Source organism: Lepidochelys kempii, chromosome 7 (assembly GCF_965140285.1).
Source record: "Lepidochelys kempii isolate rLepKem1 chromosome 7, rLepKem1.hap1, whole genome shotgun sequence".
In the NCBI taxonomy this organism is placed as follows: domain Eukaryota; kingdom Metazoa; phylum Chordata; order Testudines; family Cheloniidae; genus Lepidochelys; species Lepidochelys kempii.
Window position 1 is genome coordinate 52,937,701 of NC_136386.1, and position 21,787 is coordinate 52,959,487.

At 43.8% G+C, this 21,787-nt stretch overlaps 1 protein-coding gene across 50 annotated transcripts in view; it reads right to left on the minus strand.

Annotated features, from left to right (window-relative positions):
* The window catches only part of SORBS1 (sorbin and SH3 domain containing 1), a 263,750-nt gene that overhangs the window by 53,668 nt on the left and 188,295 nt on the right, over nucleotides 1–21,787 (minus strand). For 29 of the 50 annotated variants that reach the window (XM_073352785.2, XM_073352771.2, XM_073352772.2 and 26 more), the window contains 7 exons: nucleotides 16,509–16,684; nucleotides 15,766–15,829; nucleotides 14,205–14,279; nucleotides 8,763–8,810; nucleotides 8,525–8,654; nucleotides 5,916–6,030; nucleotides 1,183–1,266 (listed from right to left, as the gene is read on the minus strand). In XM_073352785.2, coding sequence (XP_073208886.1) covers nucleotides 1,183–1,266; nucleotides 5,916–6,030; nucleotides 8,525–8,654; nucleotides 8,763–8,810; nucleotides 14,205–14,279; nucleotides 15,766–15,829; nucleotides 16,509–16,684 — 692 coding nt within the window. The remainder of the gene's footprint in view (nucleotides 1–1,182; nucleotides 1,267–5,915; nucleotides 6,031–8,524; nucleotides 8,655–8,762; nucleotides 8,811–14,204; nucleotides 14,280–15,765; nucleotides 15,830–16,508; nucleotides 16,685–21,787) is intronic. The other 21 variants (XM_073352777.2, XM_073352781.2, XM_073352794.2 and 18 more) reach the window with 3 other exon arrangements.

The following is a 21,787-nucleotide window of genomic DNA, read 5'->3' on the forward strand; positions in this document are numbered from 1 at the left end:
TGAAAGTGATATTGACTCACTAGTTGGCATATTTTCCTGTGAAGCTGAAGGTCAAATATTATGTCTTTAAAATGTTTTAAATGGTCACCGAACTACTATTATATGTCAGTGCCAAGGCTCAGTTATGAACTGTCATGTTTCATTAATGATCTGGAGGATGGCATGGACTGCACCCTCAGCAAGTTTGCAGATGACACCAAACTGGGAGGAGAGGTAGATACGCTGGAGGGTAGGGATAGGATACAGAGGGACCTAGACAAATTAGAGGATTGGGCCAAAAGAAATCTGATGAGGTTCAACAAGGACAAGTGCAGAGTCCTGCACTTAGGATGGAAGAATCCCATGCACTGCTACAGACTAGGGACTGAGTGGCTAGGCAGCAGTTCTGCAGAAAAGGACCTAGGGGTTACAGTGGACGAGAAACTGGATATGAGTCAATAGTGTGCACTTGTTGCCAAGAAGGCCAATGGCATTTTGGGCTGTATAAGTAGGGGCATTGCCAGCACATCGAGGGATGTGATTGTTCCCCTCTATTCGACATTCGTGAGGCCTCATCTGGAGTACTGTGTTTGGTTTTGGGCCCCAACCTACAAGAAGGATGTAGAAAAATTGGAAAACGTCCAGCAGAGGGCAACAAAAATGATTAGGGGACTGGAACACGTGATTAATGAGGAAAGGCTGAGGGAACTGGGATTGTTTAGTCTGCGGAAGAGAAGAATGAGGGGTGATTTGATAGCTGCTTTCAACTACCTGAAAGGGGGTTCCAAAGAGGATAGATCTAGACTGTTCTCAGTGGTAGCAGATGACAGAACGAGGAGTAATGGTCTCAAGTTGCAGTGGGGGAGGTTTAGGTTGGATATTAGGAAAAACTTTTTCACTAGGAGGGTGGTGAAACACTGGAATGCATTACCTAGGGAGGTGGTGGAATCTCCTTCCTTAGAAGTTTTTAAGGTCAGGCTTGACAAAACCCTGGCTGGGATGATTTAGTTGGGGATTGGTCCTGCTTTGAGCAGGGGGTTGGACTAGCTGACCTCCTGAGGTCCCTTTCAACCCTGATATTCTATGATTCTATGAATCTGGAAGTGCTGTCTCATTGAGTATCTAGGAACTAGAGTAGAGTTGCAACAGCATCATTACAAAATGCAGGTTGACTTTATTAATCATTGCAGCTAGCAAACTTACCGGTTTCCCAAACTCCAATTCCGAAAAGAATTTATACCAAGGTTCATTCTTTAAATCTATCTCTTCTGGACTTATATCCCGAGTCTAAAGGAGTTGGTGATAAGGGAATGAAAGAAAGAGAAGGATAACATTATGCAAAGAATACATAGGAAAGGGACTGTTAGAGATGCAGTCTCAATGTTTTCAATTGAATAATGTGGCTAGTTAGCCTAATAATTTAGTACTTCTACAATACCTTCCATTCAAGGATCTCTGAATGTTTTACAATCATTAATTAAACCTTACAGCACCCCTGGGAGAGAACTAGTTCAATTTTTAGATGGAGAAACTGAGGCAGATAGCAGTTAAGTGATTTGCTCAAGATAAGTCAGTGGAAGAGCTAGGAAAGCACCTCAGGACTCCTAATTTGCAATCCCTTGCTCCTACTGTTAAAAACTCTCTCAGGTTCAAGGTTAAGCCTATAATTTTTTTTTAATTTTCATTTGGAAAAAAAAAAAAGCAAATTATCTATTGTTGAGCCCCAGAGCATTAAACATACTGCATCTTTAACAGCACATGGATATGTGAGAAACTGTGGTCCATACACAGCAAACAGAGTGAGAGGTGGCATTCTAAATCAAAGAGGACACAATTAGAGAGAGCACACTTCTGAAAGATCTCAAAGGGGATGAATAGGAAGACAATATACTTCGCTTATTCACAAATAAATGTTAGAGAATCAGACAAAACTAGAATGAAGGAAAAACCAGACAGGACAGGTAACAGCACAGCTGAAAAGAAAGCTCCCTTTCATGCCTAAAATCTATTTTAACAAAACAACTTAAAGTTGTTTAACCATATTTTTGGTGATGTGAGAGAACAAATCCAGTGCTCTAGGTTACGAAGATAGATCTGGTTAAATTTGATTTAAATGGATCTAGCCTTTAATTTAAGTGGCTCTAAGTGTATTATAAACTTATAGTTATTGCAGCAAGACGTGAAAGGCCCCCACCTCAGCCTGTATATCAGGGGTGGGCAAACTTTTTGGCCCGAGGGCCACATCAGGGAATAGAAATTGTATGGCAGGCCATGAATGCTCACAAAATTGGGGTTGGGGTGTGGGCTCTGGGGTGGGGCTGGGGATGAGAGGTTTGGGGTGCAGGAGGGTGCTCTGAGCTGGGATCGTGGGGTTTGGAGAGCGGGAAGGGGATCAGGGCTGGGGTAAGGGGTTGAGGCATGTGGAGAGGCTCAAGGGATGCAGGCTCCAAGCAGCGCTTACCTCAAGTGGTTCCTGGAAGAAGTGGCATGTCCCTTCTCCAGCTCATACGCAAAGGCGCGGTCAGGCGACTCTGCACACTGCCCCATCTGCAGGCACCACCCCTGCAGCTCCCATTGTAGTGCATAGGAGCCGGAGCGGGGCCATGCTGCGGCTTCTGGGAGCCACGTGGTGTGGCCCCGACCCTGTGGCCTGGCAGGAGCGCTGGAGTGGGGCCGAGCCGCGTGGTGCGGCCCCTGATCCAGTGCCCCGGCCGGACCAGGGCTGAGCCGGATGGTGCAGCTCCAACCCAGCGCCCCAGCCGGAGCGCTGCAGCGGGTCCAAGCCACGTGGTACGGCTTGCAGGCTGGCTTAAAATTGCTCACAGGCCGTAGTTTGCCCACCCCTGCTCTATATGCTACTGTTGTGGTGTATAGGGGCCATGCACAGGAGTCAATATAAGTAGCCCAGTGCTGTCCACTCCGCCCGATAGTGCTAGTGCAGATGTGTCAGAGTCAGACTGCAGGAGGGAGTTTTTCCATGGCACTGAACACTACAAGTGACTCTGGACTGCTGCGCATCCTGTAGGCAACACCGGGGAGGCTTCCATAAGTTAGAGCAGCCCCAAGGCTGCTTATACTAGTGGCCATTTCAGCTCCCTCAGCAGCCAAAAATCTGAAAGGCAAAAAGTTGGCATAAAGCCACCCTGGTCCCTCTCTCCTCCTGGGCTATACTTTCTGTGCAGTGTGTCTACTGAGGTGCAGTCCAGAATCCTCCCCTAAAATTAAGTTGTTTGTACAGTAACTCAGTGAAATGAGGTGCAAATAATTTTTGCCCACTGTAATACTGAGCACTTAGACAAATTTCTCCTGTAGACATCTTGAAAGGACTTTAAAAATCAATTAACCAAATCAGCCCTTGAATAAGTGGATCCAGCTTCCGCTGAAGTGAGTCAGTCAGGAGTTGTGGACATGTATGCCAAGGCTGACTTTGACCCTTTATCTATTACAGCACCTCTGTGGTGTACAGTAGGTGAGTAAGTATTATCACCCCCAGTTTACAGGGGTGGGAAAAGTGAGGAAGAGTCATGAAGTGACTTGCCCAAGACCACAAAAGAATGGTGTGTCAGAGATGGATTTAAAACCCAGGAGTTTCTAGCTCCTAGTGCTGTTCTCAAGACCACTGGATGGCTCTGCCCAGGGCTCTTTTCACAGAAGGCGGTGATTGTCAGATGCACTTCCACAATCTGGGTCCTGGCGGAGAAAACCTCAGAAAGTAGAGAACCTGATTTATCCTAACGGGATATGGCTAAGGAGAGAGTTCTGCCAGGGCTAGGGCCAGAACTAAGAAATGCCTGGCCCTCAGCCCTCTGTGCCAATCACAATAGCCAAAACCAAGCAATTCTTTGCAGTTTAGTGCCAACCCTTTGTGCTTGTTCTTCTTATGCTTCCAATTTTATTATCTCCTGTCCTAAGCTGGCTGCTACCCAAAACAACCCCCCCATGGGGGTATCTGACCCCATGGGGGGAGGGAGACGGGGAAACACTTGTATCTGAAAGTTAAATGGTTAAACTCTGTGTCACCTGGTGAAGTCACCACAAAAAGAGGTTAATTCCCAAGGGTCTAGAGTAAGCCTAGTTAAACCACAAGGGATTGGAGAAAGGTACTGCCATTAACTGCAGTCCAAACAGATGCAATGCCTCTGTTTCTATACATTATGTATTGACTCCCAAAAAGCTTTGAGCTTGTCGCATAGTAAAATTTACAGTGGAACTGATCTAAAGGCCATTGAAATCAATGGGAATCTTTGCATTGATGGCAAGAGCTTTGGATCAGGCCCCTAATAGCTACTGCTTTGAATATGGCATAACAATTGCAACCTATTAATAGACTGCAAATTATCTTCACATAACCCTTCTACTGGTTTTTAGGTTTCCCTCAACAACACAAAACAAGGTCTACATATCACTATCATATTTAGACACGCTAGGGAAAAAGGATTCTGACACAGAGCACAATCAAACAACAGGCACTTCAGTCCCATTTTATATTTCAGCACCTGTCCTCTGTGATCTTTGGTTTGAAATGACAGCTGGTAAAAAAAGAAAAATGGTCAAGAGTGTCATTCTCAAAACTCACCTTACTCTTTACTTAACTGTGCAGGAGTCTTTCCAGCTGCTTTGGTGATTGTCCCTCTTCTGGTTTTTAGACTCTGATTCAGCAACGTTTTAAGCACAGGCTTAATTTTAAGCGTGTGAACAGTCCCACTGACTGGAGTGGGAATTGAGCATGGGCTTAAGTGCTTTGATGAATCAGGCTTTAAATCACAGAGCCTAAGCCTGTAGTCCTTAGGCAAAATTCCTGTTCAAATCTTGCTCCAGCCAGAACAGTAGGAATGACCCTTCCTATTATACGCAAACTAGGGGCCTGATTTGCCTCTCACTTACATCAGTGTACTGCATCCAATGCCCACTGGAGTCAAGGCAAGGATATCACTGATTTCAACAGGCATTGGATTGGGCCTGGACCAAGAAATTGAAATTGATGGTGTTACACTGGTGTGAAAGGAGAATTAGTCCCAGGAAAAAATAATGGGCCTTATGTTACTTGAAAGCAAATACTGAACAGGGAAAAACTCTGAGTCAGACTCTGAAACATATTATTCAGCAGTTTAGCCACATACTTCTGTTGCTTTTAAATTGCCTGTCACAACTGTATCTTAAAGTAAAAGTGACTGTTCGCTCTGTACAGCTCCTCAATCCTGCTCCAAAGCGTTAATGAAAACATGGCCCCAGACTTATACTGTGAGTCTCACAAACAATCAGCACTTTAAACTGTGCTTTCAAACAAATACCCCTCAAAGAACAATCACAACTTTAGGTACCAAAATATTCACTTAATAAAAAACACCTCCATATTTTTTGGAACTTCCTTGATTACACTAACACAGTATGAAATTTACTGTTAACTTCTTTAAAGCTGCTGACCTGAGAACAAAACAAACTTTGAACACTAGTCAGCCTGCTGCCTCAAACGCTATGGAATAAACTATTGCTGTGCATTAGAAATAAGCACATCTTTAAAACCAGAGACAAGCCATGGAGTCAAACACAGATTACAAACTAGGGTTAGTGAGCCATACTTAACACAGGTTTCAGAGTAGCAGCCGTGTTAGTCTGTATTCTGTAGCTCACGAAAGCTTATGCTCAAATAAATTTGTTAGTCTCTAAGGTGCCACAAGTACTCCTTTTCTTTATACTTAACACAGAAAACAACACATCCACAAGGAAAGGCCCCTCTCAGCTCCCCAGGATCTGCCTTTAGTGGAATGACAATGTTAAGAAGTTACTCAAACATTTGCAAAACAAAATATATGGGAATGGCATAACGTAGGCGATATAAGTGTAAGGAAACTTATCTGAATGGAAATATACAAACACTTGTGGAGCATACTGTAAACATAGGCCAAAGTCATGGAGCAGGATAAAAGGAACATTACCATCTTTTCATTGTCCAAAACAGAGGACTTTCCTGGCCGGTAGTCGTAAATGCTCTTTGGCTCTGCCCGGTATTTTCTGGTATCCACCTTCTTGTCTGGGGGTTCCCAATCATTCCTGAGGAAAGAGAAGCTAATTAGCCCAGAACTCTGCCATTGCCATGAAAATGAGTGTATTCTTTGGACAAGCTCCTTCCCCAGTTAATCTGGATTTAATCAGGGAATTTTTTAATCTATGGCTTTGTCTAACTGGCAACTGAATGACAAAAGTTTTGTCATTCAGAGGTGTTAAACCCTCCTCCCCATAAGAGAGAAAAGTTTTGTCGACAAAAAGCGCCTGTGTGAACTGCCGACAAAGCTACCGCCGCTCATTGGGGGTGGAAGTTTTTTGTCGACAGGAGAGCTCTCTCCTGCTGACAAACAGCAGCTACACTGCATGCCTTTTAGTGGCACAGCTGTGTCGCTAAAAGCTGCGTAGTGTAGACATAGCCTAAAGCAGGAAACTTGCGGCAACAGGAACAGGTCAGATGGGTTTGGGTTTGTTTTTTAATAGCAGCCAGAATTAAATCTGTGTACATGTATCAGCTGCTAAAAATCACTTGAAAGGACAGTAAAGGTTTCTGGCAATTCTTTTCCATGAATTGCCAAACTCACGCTTCTTTCCTTACTGAAAGTACCTTAGAGATAGTCCTGCAGAATTCCAACACCCCCCCAACTTTGAACTGAATCTAGGCTCGAACTCTTAAGTCACCCTCTGAGACTAGAACATCCCTCCACGCTCTGCCTGAATGTTGGGAAAGGGTGGAACTGGGGCTGAGGTCTGTGGTGTGGGCCCATCTTTCTTCTGCTGGGCGGTTCTAAGGGCTCATCTGTACTAGAGATCTGATGTGGTTGTACTGAACTGGCTTGTAAGTACAAATGGTTCAGACAACACTAGCCACCTGAAATGGTTTAAGTTCTGTGCACCATCCACACTAGCACTGTCCAGACCATCTCAGTTGCAATGCACTCTGGGAACCTATCCTACAATTCCCAGAAGTAGTGCATTCTGGCAGGTTTTGCAAGGCCACCAGTGTGCTGTGAGACAGTAAAGAGAGGGCTAAATTGAACCATTTCAGTTTGTGTGTATCACTACTGGTACGCTCGTGGTTCACACTGGACTGGTTAAGCATTAACCAGAACTAAACCTGCTGGTGAAAGGTTGCTTGTTCTGGCCAGTTATTAGACCATTTGTAGAGTGTTTTATAAATATTCTAGGGGCTTCAACCAGTCTAATTTCCACAGTGTAGAACAGACCTGATTGTTTTAGCACTTCCAACCCTAGGAAATATTCTCCCCAGCTGAGTCCTGCTGGTTTTGTTACCTGATAATGTAAAGCACTAATTAGTCTAATCTTTTGATTCACAAGAGTTTTACCAGGAAGCTACAGTACTTCCCCTTTAATTGCTATGCTGGGAGGATCATATCTATCAGAGATCATCATCTTCTAGTCATGTGACCTTAGGTGCTTTCTATGTTAGCAAACAGACTATGGAACTGCTCATTTGAAGCCAGTGTGAACCACTGAGAGGAAGTGGGAGCAGAGGGTTTTAAAAGCTGGTTGAATTAATCATTGCATAAAATATTCATAGCCTATTTTGCTTTCTCCCCACCCTCTGTTCAGTAAATGCATTTGTTATTATTACAATGAGCTTCTACAAGCATGGTTAAAAAGCAGGAGTGAAAACAGTATCTGATGCTAACTAGGACCTGAAAATCCCATTGACTTTGCAGTGTGTTGAACTGGGTTTCCAGGGCTGATTAGCTGATTGAGAGTCAGCAAGACCCATTTCCCAAACAAACTTTGCCAAGCCCTGAAATAAATCCAAACCCATGCTCTCCACAATGATGATGATGTGCATTTCAAGCAGGGATTCAGGGGCCCCAAGGTGCTAGGTGCTGTATAAATAAATAGTAAGAGATAGTCCTTGACCCAGAGAGCTTACAATTTAGACAAGACACATGAAGGACTGGAGAGGAAACAGGCACAAGAGTTGAAGGGACTTGCCTAAGGTCCCACAGCAGAGCCAGGAATAGAAAGCAGGTCCAGCATTCCAAGTCCTGTCTGCTAGACCATACTGCCCTTTACTTTCATTTTCACATGTCTCTGGATTTCCAAGTCCAGACTGGCTCTAAAAGGGCCTTTTTTCAGGAGACTTCCAACTCAGTTCTGTAGCCCCAAGAGGTTTAGAGACATTTTGGATACTTGTTAATATTTATATTACGGTTTAGTGCCTAGGAACCACAATTAAGGATAAGGACTTGCTGTGCTAGACATTGTACAGGCATGTACAAAGGGAAACAGTCCCTGCCCCAGAGTGGGCCTGAGCTACATGAAAAGATATGGAGGTGATAGATGAATGAGACAGACAAACAGAGGGGGTAGGTTGGGATGATGAAGGAACACATTAGGGTTTCAATACCGATCAGAGGAACAGCACAACCCCTTGCTATTCTCCAGATCCAAACTGCCCTGGACTCTGGGAAAGTTCAGCTCCAAATCCGGGTCCAAGCTTTGCATCTGAGTCCCCTCCTAATGAGAACTTCTGAGTTTCTCCCTTAGTTCAGGTTACCTTTCTGGGCTGGATTTCAGCGATGAAGTACGAGTTGGAAGTGGCAGAGTAGCAGATCTCTTAACAACCTTGTCAGGGTCAATGTTGTCCATCTCACTCTTGGACCGGGGCACTGAGGGCTGGGTTCTTGCTGCAAAAAGGCATATATAAAAATCTTGGTAAATTTTGTAGGAGGCCAAGACGAGTGATGCTTACTGTTAATTCATGTGCATAAAGTTGCACGTGAAATGTTACTTACTATCTTCAGAATAGGAATAATGAGGAGAGTAAGAATCAGAATCTTCATCTGAAAAACAAAACAAAATAGTTTGCAAGTCAGATGAAAGTGTTGCTTCGAGGCCTCTCTGCTTTCTTTTGGTCACACATTATCCTTAATCTCATAGTAATGTGCCAAACACCCATGACAAAGAGAGGATTCTAAGCAGTGAAAGTCACACTTAGAAAATAGTTTTTCGGTGAACTGTGAATATAAATTCTTTCCACTTCTTCAGCACCTCTTTACGTGGGTCTCAAAGTGCTTTACAACCATTTGTTCATTTAGTGTCACAAAACCTCTGTGAGGAGGTAGGTATTATTATACCAATGTTACCAAAAGCTGAAAGACAAACTGGGGTACTGAAGCCTTAAGTGACCTGCCTAAGGTAATATCAGAGTCAGAGATGGAAATAGAATCCAGGAGTTCTTGACTCTCAGTCACATGCTCCAATCACTGGACCACTCTGCCTCTATTAACTAGTATAGTGAATTTAAATATATTAACACACACAAATTATTCCTCAAGCACCAACAATGTGCTTTGTACAAAACAAACAGGGACCATGCTAGGTGCTGCATGTTCTTGTAGCAAAAAATAGTCCCTGCTCCCAACAGCGTACACTCTCAATAGGCCAGGCACAGAAAAGGGTGGGATAAAAGAAGTCTTATCATTCCCATTTTATACATGGGGATTTGAGGCACTTAGAGACTGTGCTTGTCTTCAGCAGGCTTTGGGACAAATCCTAGATGAGGTGCCCATAGTCTCAGAGGAAGTCAGTGTCAGGAACTGAACCCACAGTGCCTGAGTCCCAGTTTAAGGCCATCACCCCAAGACCATCCTTCCTTTCATGCTGATGATCCAAATTCAAGGTCTTGCATTTGTCTTGGAGATGTGGACAAGCCTAAGAGATACAGCATAGGAAAATGTATTACAGCAAATTCTGCAGAGAGAACTGTGGGTAAAGGGAAATTGGTGTTCTTGAGAAGAAATACCTAAAACAGCCAAGGATTAAGGGTAGCGTGATGGTGACTAGAAATACAGAATGGATGAGGCCATCAGAAGAACACCAGGTTAAACCAAATGCCTAGTGAACTCAGTGGTGTTGATTGACAGCCTGGGACAGTGAAATACACAATCCATTGACCAGGTACAGAACTGGCAATGGCAATGTAAGCACTCTCATGCGACCCCTGCCCCACCTATGTGCCTCAACACTGATCTGTAGGCACCATTGCAAGGGGTGGGAGGGTAGTTCCTGCTCGTGGTCCAATCCTTGCCCTCCCCATTTGAGGCGCTTGGAGCCATTTACCCTGAGGAACCAATTGGGTTGGAGAACGTAATAACTGACTTTGAATTTTCACCTTTAATTGAACCAAAAAGGGTGTGTTAAAGGCTCAGCTCAAACAAATTTTCTCTAGCTCTCTCCCCCCCCTTTGCTGAATTGTCTTGGTAAGCTACATTCTGACTGGAACAGCAGCAGGTTTAGCTCCTAACTGATGGTTAGTGACTCCATTATAATTATGATAGTCTTGAGCTGGCATAATGACAAACATCAGTTTTCAGCATCATTTCCATATTTCAATCTAAACGGCAGAAAAAGGATGCAGTTTGCTGGAAAGGTGATGGTTATTCCCATATTAAACAATGGGTTTTCTCTAGAGAGTACAATATATGGCAAATCATAAAATCTCCTGTTCCTAAAAGCACAGGTGAATGAATGTCTAAAAATACCCTCTCAGCCAACTGCCTCTAAGGAAGTTATTTAAAGCTGATGGAATAATGAAAACACTTCTTTACAAATTATTTATTTGAAGGAAAATGCCAAAATTTATTGCAGCTAATAATTCAGCCAATAAAAACATATAGAAGCACTGCATTTCAAGAAAGTGCTAGTTTCCAACTGGGTCTGCATCTTTCCAGTTTCAATATTCATAAAATCACAGAATCATAGAATATTAGTGTTGGAAGAGACCTCAGGAAGTCATCTAGTCCAAGCCCCTGCTCAAAGTAGGACCATTCCCCAACTAAATCATCCCAGCCAGGGCTTTGTCAAGCCTGACCTTAAAAACCTCTAAGGATGGAGATTCCACCACCTCCCTAGGTAACGCATTCCAGTGTTTCACCACCCTCTTAGTGAAAAAGTTTTTCCTAATATCCAACCTAAACCTCCCCCACTGCAACTTGAGACCATTACTCCTTGTTCTGTCATCTTGTACCATTGAGAACAGTCTAGATCCATCCTCTTTGGAACCTCCTTTCAGGTAGTTGAAAGCAGCTATCAAATCCCCTCTCATTCTTCTCTTCTGCAGACTAAACAATCCCAGTTCCCTCAGCCTCTCCTCATAAGTCATGTGCTCCAGTCCCCTAATCATTTTTGTTGCCCTCCGCTGGACTCTTTCCAATTTGTCCACATCCTTCTTGTAGTGTGGGGCCCAAAACTGGACACAGTACTCCAGATAAGGCCTCACCAATGCCGAACAGAGGGGAAGGATCACGTCCCTCAATCTGCTGGCAATGCTCCTACTTATGCAGCCCAAAATGCCGTTGGCCTTCTTGGCAACAAGTGCACACTATTGACTCATATCCAGCTTCTCATTCACTGTAACCCCTTGGTCCTTTTCTGCAGAACTGCTGCCTAGCCACTCGGTCCCTAGTCTGTAGTAGTGTATGGAATTCTTCCATTCTAAGTGCAGGACTCTGCTCTTTTCCTTGTTGAACCTCATCAGATTTCTTTTGGCCCAATCCTCTAATTTGTCTAGGTCCCTCTGTATTCTATCTACCACTCCTCCCAGTTTTGTGTCATCTGCAAACTCGCTGAGGGTGCAATCCACACCATTCACCAGATCGTTAATGAAGATATTGAACAAAACCGGCCCCAGGACTGATCCTTTGGGCACTCTGCTTGATACCTTAATAACTGGAATATATATATATAACGCTTTGCATCTCAGTGTTTTGCAAAGATGAGTAAGCATATTTATTCCCATTTGACAATGGGGAATACTGAAGGACTGATTGACTTGGTAAAGATCATACAGTAAGTCACTGGCAGAACTGGGAATAGACACCAGGGCTCTTGATTCCCAGTCCTGTACCGTACCCATAGGGCCTTCCTTATGGGAGGTAGGAATCACCAGTTCATCGCTTCAATATTGGACTCCTTCTGTAAGACAAGGACTTTTCCTTGTAGTTTGTATTGCACCTTAAGAAGTGTAGTAGTTGTGTGTGGGGCCCAAACCAAAACTCTGGGGCTGAACTTCCCACACTTTGCAGGTATTTGAAATAAGAGCCCAGATCAGAATTCTGTAAATGGCTTCTGTCTCTATAATGGCCTAAACCCAAACCCTGAATTTTGGATTGTTTGAAACCTGGATTTGAATTATGAGGCTTCAGTCCATCTCTGTTCAAACCCTTTGTTTCATATTTAGAAAAACTTCCAAAAGACTTTGAATAGTCTAGAACTGCCAGAATGGACCCAATTATTGCCACTATCTTGGATTCTCTAATAAAGAAAGAATCCAAGCAGATATCAAAAGCCAAACATACTTTGCATGGTAGCAACAACAAAGGACAAATGTTTGGTCTAATAATATTGCGACTACCTAAAGCTGAGCATATTATTTATCTGTGCATTTATGCATGAGCAGAAAACATTTATGGGAATACAAAGCCCTCCTGCATTAATGACAGTGCTTTGTGGCAAAATACATTAGTTCTGACAAAAGTAAAATGGATCCTGAAACAAGAAAATTGAATCATCTTTATAACAATCATTCATCATCTTATCATAGTCTCTCTCTCACACAATATCTCTGCTATTAAGGCATCAAATACATTGCACTTGTATAGGATAGCACTTTTCATCCATACATCTCAAAGCACCAAAGGTGGGCATGTATCTTATCCCCATGTCTCGAAGTATCTGTTCCCCATTCATTTTAACAGGGGATGTGAGTCTAAATCTCCTAGCCTGTTTTGACATAAGGGATCCATATTTTATGTTCGACCATGCACAACTCACCGTACGTGTTGTATAAAAATGGTCTGGAAAGATTATTTAATAGTCTCACCAGGGCGGGCTTCAGGCACAGGCAAAGTAGGCAAGTTTCCTACGTTGTAGCAGTAAAGGGCTCTGGAAAACCTCTACTGATTACTCCCAAACAGGCCAGTCCCAAACCACACTTCCCCCAGTGGGAGATGTCTGCCCACCTAGCCTGTCCTGGCTCCTGTTCAGCTGAGTGCAGCAGATGCCAATGCTTCTCACATGTAGAGGACAGTCTCTTCAGCACTGGCTACTGCAGCAGCTCCTTGGAAAGTGAGAGTGCAAAGGGTTCTGAGCAGCGCTTGAACCACCCCCTGAACCACCCCCTGAGCAACCACCCACCAGCAGGACAAAAGGATAGCTAGGGGATACAATGGGTTTCCCGGTAAAGAATGCCAAATCCTGTCCTTGAGCTCCTGAGGCCAGCCTTGAGCAAACCGACATGTGCAACATCCCATTTATTCTAAAATGTACTTTAATAAAAAGAGAGATAGACACTAACAGCCCGATCCAAAGACCATGGAAACTTTAGGGAATCTTGTCAAAGGGCTTCAGTGACTTTTGAGCCAGGCACTATCCTGTGTTACTATTAAAAACTTTAAGAGCAGATTAAAGAAATGTATTGCTCCCAAGGAAAACAAAACCATACTTAAAGCCATCTTTCAAGAGACATCATCAAGATGAGATGTAAGTCAGCATTGTATGAATGTTAAGTAACCACTGCACACATATGGCTAGGTATAGCTGACTATGCACATGAAACAAAGCAGAGCCCAGTTTTGTAGCATTAGTCAAAGGCTAGTGAAAAAGCCAGAAGAGCACCACAAAGCCAAAATAGGCCTCAAACCATCACGGCAACACTCAAAAGACAGCAAACTATTAGGAGGCAGCATGACACTCAGTGGCTAGGAGAAGCTCCAGGGAGAAAATAAATGGACAAGGCAGCATTTGTGCAGAAAAAGGTATCTTGTCCTTTACTATTACCTTCAGATTTAGGACTAGGAGTAGACGCAGGAAACTGGTATGTAGGACAGTAAGGATTGTCTTCTGCGGCAGAGAAAAGCAGTATGTATTGAGACTATCCACAGTGAAGTGGAGGCACCATATCATTTCCCCAACTTTCTACCACTGTAAACTTTTATTGCCTATTTTGATAATAGTAGACTGAAATGGTATCATACTTTCAAACACATAAATGGGTTAGGAAGGATTTAGTCATTTTATACATCACAGACTAAGGCACACTAGGTGTACTCGAATTTCCACCATGAGTAATAAATGGATAATGATAATCTAGTACCTGAATCTAGTTACTATAATGGAGCTACGGTACAGTTAACTCAAACACAAGACAACAGATACTCTGGCTGAACTTATGGTACCTTCGGGTGTTTGCTGGATTTCAGGAAGTTCAGGGAATTTGTAGGTAGGGCAATAAGGGTTTTCTTCAGGAGTTTCTAAGTGGAAGGAGCAAGTTTTAGAAAAAGAACAGAAAGGAAAGATTTAAAGGAGAAGTCCAGGTGAGGCAAGAATCCACAGAAGTTGTGGAACAATCCTTCTCATGCCGAGTCTATAATGTAACAAAGCCATGGGCACATCAGTGGTTATCACTGCGGTGCACATCTGGGCTGCTTGGAAGACAGCAGGAGACAGCAGGGATTGAACTCATCCTCTGCTCCTGAAGCATGTGCCTCTATCATCTGAGGTGAAGGACAATCTGTGTCAGCAGCACAAGGGTTACGACTCACAGCTTGAGCAGTTCTCATTCCGTCCAGTTCAGTGGTTATATAAACTCACTCGTCAGCTCATCAAAATAGCATCTGCAGCAGCAAATGCAAACCAACTTGCATTATTTTATATCCACTGTGTTTCATTTAGTAAGCACAGCTCAGAATTGTGTTGTCATGTACATCAGGCCTTATGCATGGCTGGATTGCTAATACCATCTCATTCATTTCTTACACTACTAAGAGATGTGGAACATACAATGTACCAAAAAGTAATGCATTAATGGAGGATATATTGTAACCAATATATAAGTACTCTCCATAGTTTTGGCTTTTAAATATATCAACAGTATTAAACAGCAGAAGTCTGATCCAGATCCCACTGAAATTAATGGGAGTCTTTCCATTCACGTAATAGGTTTTGGATCAGGCCCTAAGTTATTAAGCAATGTAACATTACCAATTCCTTTCTCTTGCAAACTGTCCATATTTTCACAGGGCAGCCTCTCCTTGTTTAAAAGTCAACTCGGTGTCATTGTACTTGCTAAGACTGAAGTTTAGGGACCTGTTTTCCAGCACCAGTTGATGGCATTGCTAGATAAGGACAGGAAGGCATTTGTGATGTTTTCTAACTGTAGCAAGGGGAACAGAGCAACCTGAATCCTGGCTCTGACAGGAACATTTTAAAACATGTATTTCTCTCTCCAAATATGATTATTTGGAAATTCTGGACTAATCACCCCGGGACGTTTCCTTGACAAGTGGGAAAAGAGTTGAAAAATGTGCTCCTTGGGGCCAAAATCTAAGCAGCGTCAAATGAACAGGTAGTAAAAGACCCCTTATCTCTTCTCACACAAGCAATCCCCACCATTGTGTTATACTGGGAGATTTCCTGAAATATACTAGTGTAGACACAGCCTTTGTCTACCCACCACCCAGCTAATGATTCAGGATCACAAACAATTCTCTTCTTTTTATAAAAGGTTTTTCAGTTCACCTTTAAGAGCAATTCACACCTCCCCTTGGAATTGACTGGGTTCTCTCCTTTGATAGTATCGTCTTTAAATTTGTTAGCTGATTTCTATGTTCCAGAGCAAACATGGATTACAAATGCAAAATGCTTTATTTAATATACAGTGCAATATTCCATCTATGTGAAGCAAACTGTTATCCGGTTAGTCTCTTTAAAAAAATAAAGTTATCCATATTACAGTACCTTTAGTTAGCCTGTGGATCTGTTTGAACATTGTCTTGTACCAGTCCTTTGATCTGTCTGTGTTCTGGTTTAAAAATATATAGTTGTAAGTAAAAAACATTGGCCTGACTTCCACCAAATTTTCAATTTGTTAGGGTTACTTTAACAATCAAAAGCTATGTGCACCCTTTATCATATTTTATTTATTATTACTGAATAGTTATAAGCAAGATTGAACTACATAATTCAGACAGTTTGTGGAATTGGGTGTGTTTCAAATGCCAGGACTAAGTCCCTACTAACAGCATAAACATTTTCAGGATTTTTTTTAAAAAATTCAGTGAAAATAATTTGAGGAAAATTTAGGACTAGATTCTACAAAGGAATTTAGCCCTTCCATATCCCACTGCAGTGTTCTGAACCCAAACTCAGCAACACAGCACTATTCAATTAGATAGGGGAAGTGAACCTGACCAGCCTAACTCAGATGTCAACATGAAGCAAAATAAGAGAGGAAACTAAATCCACACAACTAGCAAAAAGTGCAATGAGATTTTGAAAATTCTTTCACCCATAGTAATTGAAGGGGTCATCAGGAACACAAGGAAGACTTTAGAAATAAATCTATTGGGGTGATATTTTACCTTCAGTTACACTCATGCAATTCTACTGGCTTTAATTATATGGGTCTAATTGAAGGCAGAATCTGGCTCTTGATTTTTATTTTAAGCATGTGCCTGTAAGCCTGAGTGTTGTTCTCTTACCCTCAGTGGAATGCCTACATCATCCACGGAGACATCAGCCATATACTGGGGACTCCTGACAGCTCTTCTCTTCTCATCCATTGCTGGCTTCTCACTTTGAGCACTATCCTGAGCTGGCTTTTCCTGTGCAGACACAGGGCCTACTTTATCAGCAACTGGCCTGTCTGGCAGGGAATCTGGAAATGAAAGAGGGGTGGTCATTATCCTCATGCTCACCATTTCAGCACACCAACATATGTCACTCTAAGGCAAAAATCCTGGCAAAGCATCAATGAGGCAGACTGTGGCACCGGGGAGAAGTGTCTGGCTTTCTGTAAATGTGCATAGAAAATGCTTGGCACAACCAAGAGGGGGCGGGAACATCACAGACTCCTCCAATAACACGTGTAAAAAGCTCCCTTCATGTCGGATACGATTAGCCCCGCTACAAGCTCAGTCTTCACTGACACTCTGCAGTGGTACTCTCCCTTTGGAGCCCTTTCCTCCGAGTTATTGCTCTCCACTGTATCCTTCTGCCGAATGCCAGTTCCCAACATCTTGGGCAACTGTACCTATTTACCAAACTAGGACCCTTCCACATAGCACCTGGCACTTCCCATTCAACTGTGCAACCTCCTGCCTGATTGGGGTTTGGAGCAGAGCAAACTCCATTGTGGATAGAATATCACACAACAGAGCCAACACAGAGAACCATCATTAAAGGCAGGGACAAGACCAAATTATGTCTCCATTGGCTTCACTGGACCTAGGAAGAATCAGCCTCAAAAGCCTGAAGCACAAGTACCACCCCAGCGGGTGGGGAACACTTCTGCTATAACTATGCCCAGGACCATTTGAACTCAGGTCTCATGCTCACTTAGTGCATTTTACTTGAAAATGGAGTTCTGAGACAGCATTCTTCTCTGCAGCATCAGCACTAGAGAAAAGGAAAGCAAACTGCACAATATAGCTGTGGGAAACATGTCTTTAGAAAAAGATGGAGGTCCCTGGGATCATTTAGATTCATAATCAGGACCCAACACACAGGAACCTGATAAGAAAATCAAGCAGCTATTTAAACCCAGCAAGAAAAAATTAAGGTGTCTACTTCCCATTAAAAAAATGGGAATGGGTGTCCAAATCCCTTAGGCAGATTTGACATTCTCAGCCTAAGTTCTTAAGGGTTTATTTGCAAAGGGGGGCTGGTGTGAAAAGAGGAGGCGTTACCACTGATGCATCATTCCCAGGGACAAAGCATCAATCTGGTGGGAGAAGAGAATGTTTATCCATGGCTTGATTCCAAGTCTCAAATGGTTATTTGCCTTGTTGCTGGTCAGTGCATGATATACCCCCGGCCCTCAATCCACCAAGGATCTAAGTCTGTTTGAGCCCTCAACTACAGGGCCTTGCTCTTTGACTTAAGCTATGGAGCCAAGCTGGTGCCCAGTATATTTGCATTAGACAGATTCTTTTTTAATATATTTAGGTCAGAATTTGGCTTTGAGAATTTGAACTGGGATAGATTAAAATGTCTTCTGAATTTCTAATGAGTATGTGGTGAAAGAATGCAGGGATTCTCCTCTGAGTACACAGCAGTCACAGTAGGGCTGCTGCTAAGCATTCTGGATACCTCTTGCCAAACACACCTACTATACTGCTGAATGGTCCAAGTACCCTGGACTATCTGTTCCCAAAAGACCAGCAGCAAAAGGATTAATTGCCACGAGCAATGCAGGCTGAGTGAAGAATGCACTTCTCCCATGGAACAGATGCAGCAGACCAGACTGTTCAGCCTCCACTTCCACAGCTCTTCACCGCTTCTTTGCGTGCGCTGTCCCCAACCCCCACTCAGGTGGCCAGAGACCGCAAACTCACTGTGTCTTTCATGGGGAATTCAGTAGAAATCAATTCTGCAGAGAAGTGCCACATCCGGGGCTTTTTTAGTTAAATAAATAGGGGGCTTAGTGTCTGGGTAGCTAGCAGTTCTGAATGCTATCTCGCCTGTAACTTCTCTGCTGTCAAATAATGCTTGGCCTAGAGTCCAGTTCAGCTCTTAGAGCAGCTTCTCTCATCTGGTTTTCAGATGACCTGAAAATTTGCACCAAAGTGTTGAAATGGGATTTGGGGCAGTAAATGCTCACTGGACATTAAAATCCTATTCTCCAAACCCACTTTCCATCCTCCTCCTGCACCTGTGTTTACAGCGTGGAGTACTTCCAAAGGACTATGCCAACATTAACTACATCTTTCCAGCACACTGTGATGAGGGGTATCAACCCACTCTACCGATGGAGAAAACTGGAGCAGGATGGCCTCTACTTTTGGATGCCTCAGTTTCTGGGTTCCCTCTGAGACTCCCTGGGCTTGATTTCAGAGGTGCTGACAGCCCACAACTCCCAACAGAACTGGTGGGTGTCTCAGACAGGCCACCTAGAAAATGGAGGTACTTGTAATTAGGGGCCGCTTTAGAAAACATAGGTTTCAGACATTTGCCCACGGCTATGCACAAGGTCTGGATTAGAACAGAGGCGATCCTGGCTCTCAGCCACAAACTCAGTCCTTCAGGGTATGTCTACATTGTAATTAAACAGTGTGCGTGTGTCTGTGTCCCAGAGCCCAGACTCCAGCTCAAGCCAGGACATTTACATTGCAGTTGTATAGCCCTGCAGCCTGAGCCCTGCAAGCCCAAGTCAGTTGACATGGGATAGCCGTGGGGTTTAATTGCAGTGCAGATATACCTTGAGACCACATTACTTCCATGTAGAATACCTAGCTCCTTTCCTTCTGGCACATGTATGTGTTAGCACCTGCCACCCGGCACCACATCAATTTGGCAAGGAACCAATGGACCGTTGGCTGCTCTGGTACTACAATGTGCCATGTGGCGCTGCAGAATGGCATGCCTTAAGCCCCGCTAGAGGCAGGATTTCTCCAAATGGATGGCAGTGGTGAGAAATGTGTGTGATTTCACAGTCTGCTCTATCAACGCTTTGCCAAGTCCTATCCTTGGTGTTAAAGAACTGCATGCATCTGAGAGAGGAAGAACAGTTGTTCACATGCACTTCACCATATTGCCCAAAGCCGTTCAATTTGCGGAGCTCTGACAAGGATGGTTAGCAGAGGAAAGGCTCATGCATTGTTCTGACCGTACTCACAGCAAACACAATTCTGAACTGCAAAATTCCCTCTATTAGGATTGTTTGTTTTTTTTAAATCATCTTCAAACTTACTTTTGGGGGGTTCTTTTGCTCAAGAAAAAAGTTTTATAAATGGCAAGAATGTGGCAAGGCTAAAATAAAACTATTCAATGTTTCTATCCCCAAGAACGCACATACTCTCTGTTTTGGTCCTACTGTGCTCCTAATGTAGAGGTCCCCTTCTTCTATATTCACCTCTACATTTCTGTATGGAGTGTTTGACCAGACCCCATGGCAGAGCTACCTACGTGCTGCTGGGAACAGAGTATGGAAAGCTCTGGTGAAATCAGATGACTTCCATGACTCTGAAGACCAGAGGGAAGGAAGGTTTACGGATGTGAAATGATCTGAACTCAGGAAGAAATCTCAGCTTCTTACCCCCACCCAATCTCAACCCGTTGCTTCTTTGAGGTGAGCATGTAAAACAACTGTGATTGTCACGTTCAGTGCCCCTGCTGGAGATGAAAGACGTGCTTCTGTGCTAGAAAGGAAATACTCCGTCCTACAGCGCCATCAGTCTGTGGAAGTCACTCCACGGAAGTTCAGTTGGCCAGAGGTTTGGACGGAACCTTTTTTTTTTTTTTTTAAAGGATTGGTTAATCATGCGACCATTATTATTTTGTAATTGTGAAAGTTAAGGCTATGTTACCATAATCAAATTGCACTCTTCAGGATGTAAACCAATCCCTTCCTGGGCTCAGGAGGGACTTGCTCTACAGTTCCCTATAAGTAGTCCTGGAAACCACAACACAGGTGGATGGAGCATGCCATCCAAGTGGTCCTAGGCTATGGTGCTGCTACCCTGGAAATATCTTAGGCAGACAAAGGCAGACATACTGGACTGAATGGACCAACAGTCTGAGCTCTGACTGCTATTCCTACAAGCACGCAAATTATTGGTGACAGTTTGGAGAGAGCTAAGGAATGACTTTGTGCTGGCCTGCAGGAGCACTCTCCTACCCAAAGCTTGAGATTTATGGGGTGCAAGGCAAGGGTTAGAGTTCACCAGGATGGCACAGGCTCCAGGAGAGCTGTGGGAGATATTCCAGCCAGCTACACTGACTTAAAAGATTTCATTTGAATTCTTTGTCTCGGTGTGCATTTAGCACTGGTGAAAAGTGCAGGTCTGACAGTCCTAGTGACAGAAGGCTTTGAACCTGGGGTAGCACAGGGAGCGATAGCAGGACCGGCTCCTCACTCTATGCCATCAGAGGTGCCTTGTCAAATAAATTTGTTAGTCTCCAAGGTGCCGCAAGGACTCCTCGTCCAAGGGTTGTTGCTTAAGGGGAGAGGGCAATTCAGTCTTCATGCCTGTTCAGCCTTTGGCCACTCAGCTAAGCTTGTCACCAAGGAGACCCAACGAGTGCCAGTTTCAATGGTGTCTCTAGCAACAGGGGAACTTGTCCTCTAGAAAGTGGGCTGAAGCCATCATTGCCCTTCACCATGGGCCCCCTACTGAATGTTCCTGGACTCAAAGCAATGACCTAGGAAGAAAACAGTTCTCGGGCCACATCCCACCCTGACTTATATATCATGCAACTCAGTGACATCGCAGAGGGTGTAAGTCAGGCCATAATTTTGCTCTGAGGCCTGTAGAGAGCACCGATCGCATACTATCAGGTACAACACTCAGTATCTTCTGAGCCATCCATTCTGGGGAGCAGTGACAGGTGGGCATTCAGCATCAGAGTTTTGTTGGTGTGACCCAGAGGATGCAAGCTAAGGTCAGGGGGGTCAGTCAACCACCTTTATGTGATTGTTTTGATAGACGGAGAGCAGGTGTGAAGCCAGCAATGCCAGGGCACTCTCCAGTGATCCAGATTGGCGACTGTTTAGGCTGGAACAAACCCTGCCTAGAAATACTCCACATTGAGCCAGGTGGGAGGATTTCAACATATTTCCCGCTTAACAGACAATAGAGTTCCTGACCACAACGGGAAACACTTTGGAAAAGAAAAAACCAAGAGGAAACATCTGACTGGACTTTAAAACCCCAGGTGGCAAAGAGGCAGCGCAGATGCCGACTCGATTGGGAAGGGAGAAGAGAAAATGTTACACTGGCTGATGTTGCCGAAGAGGGCAACGGTGCAGAGGAGACAGGCA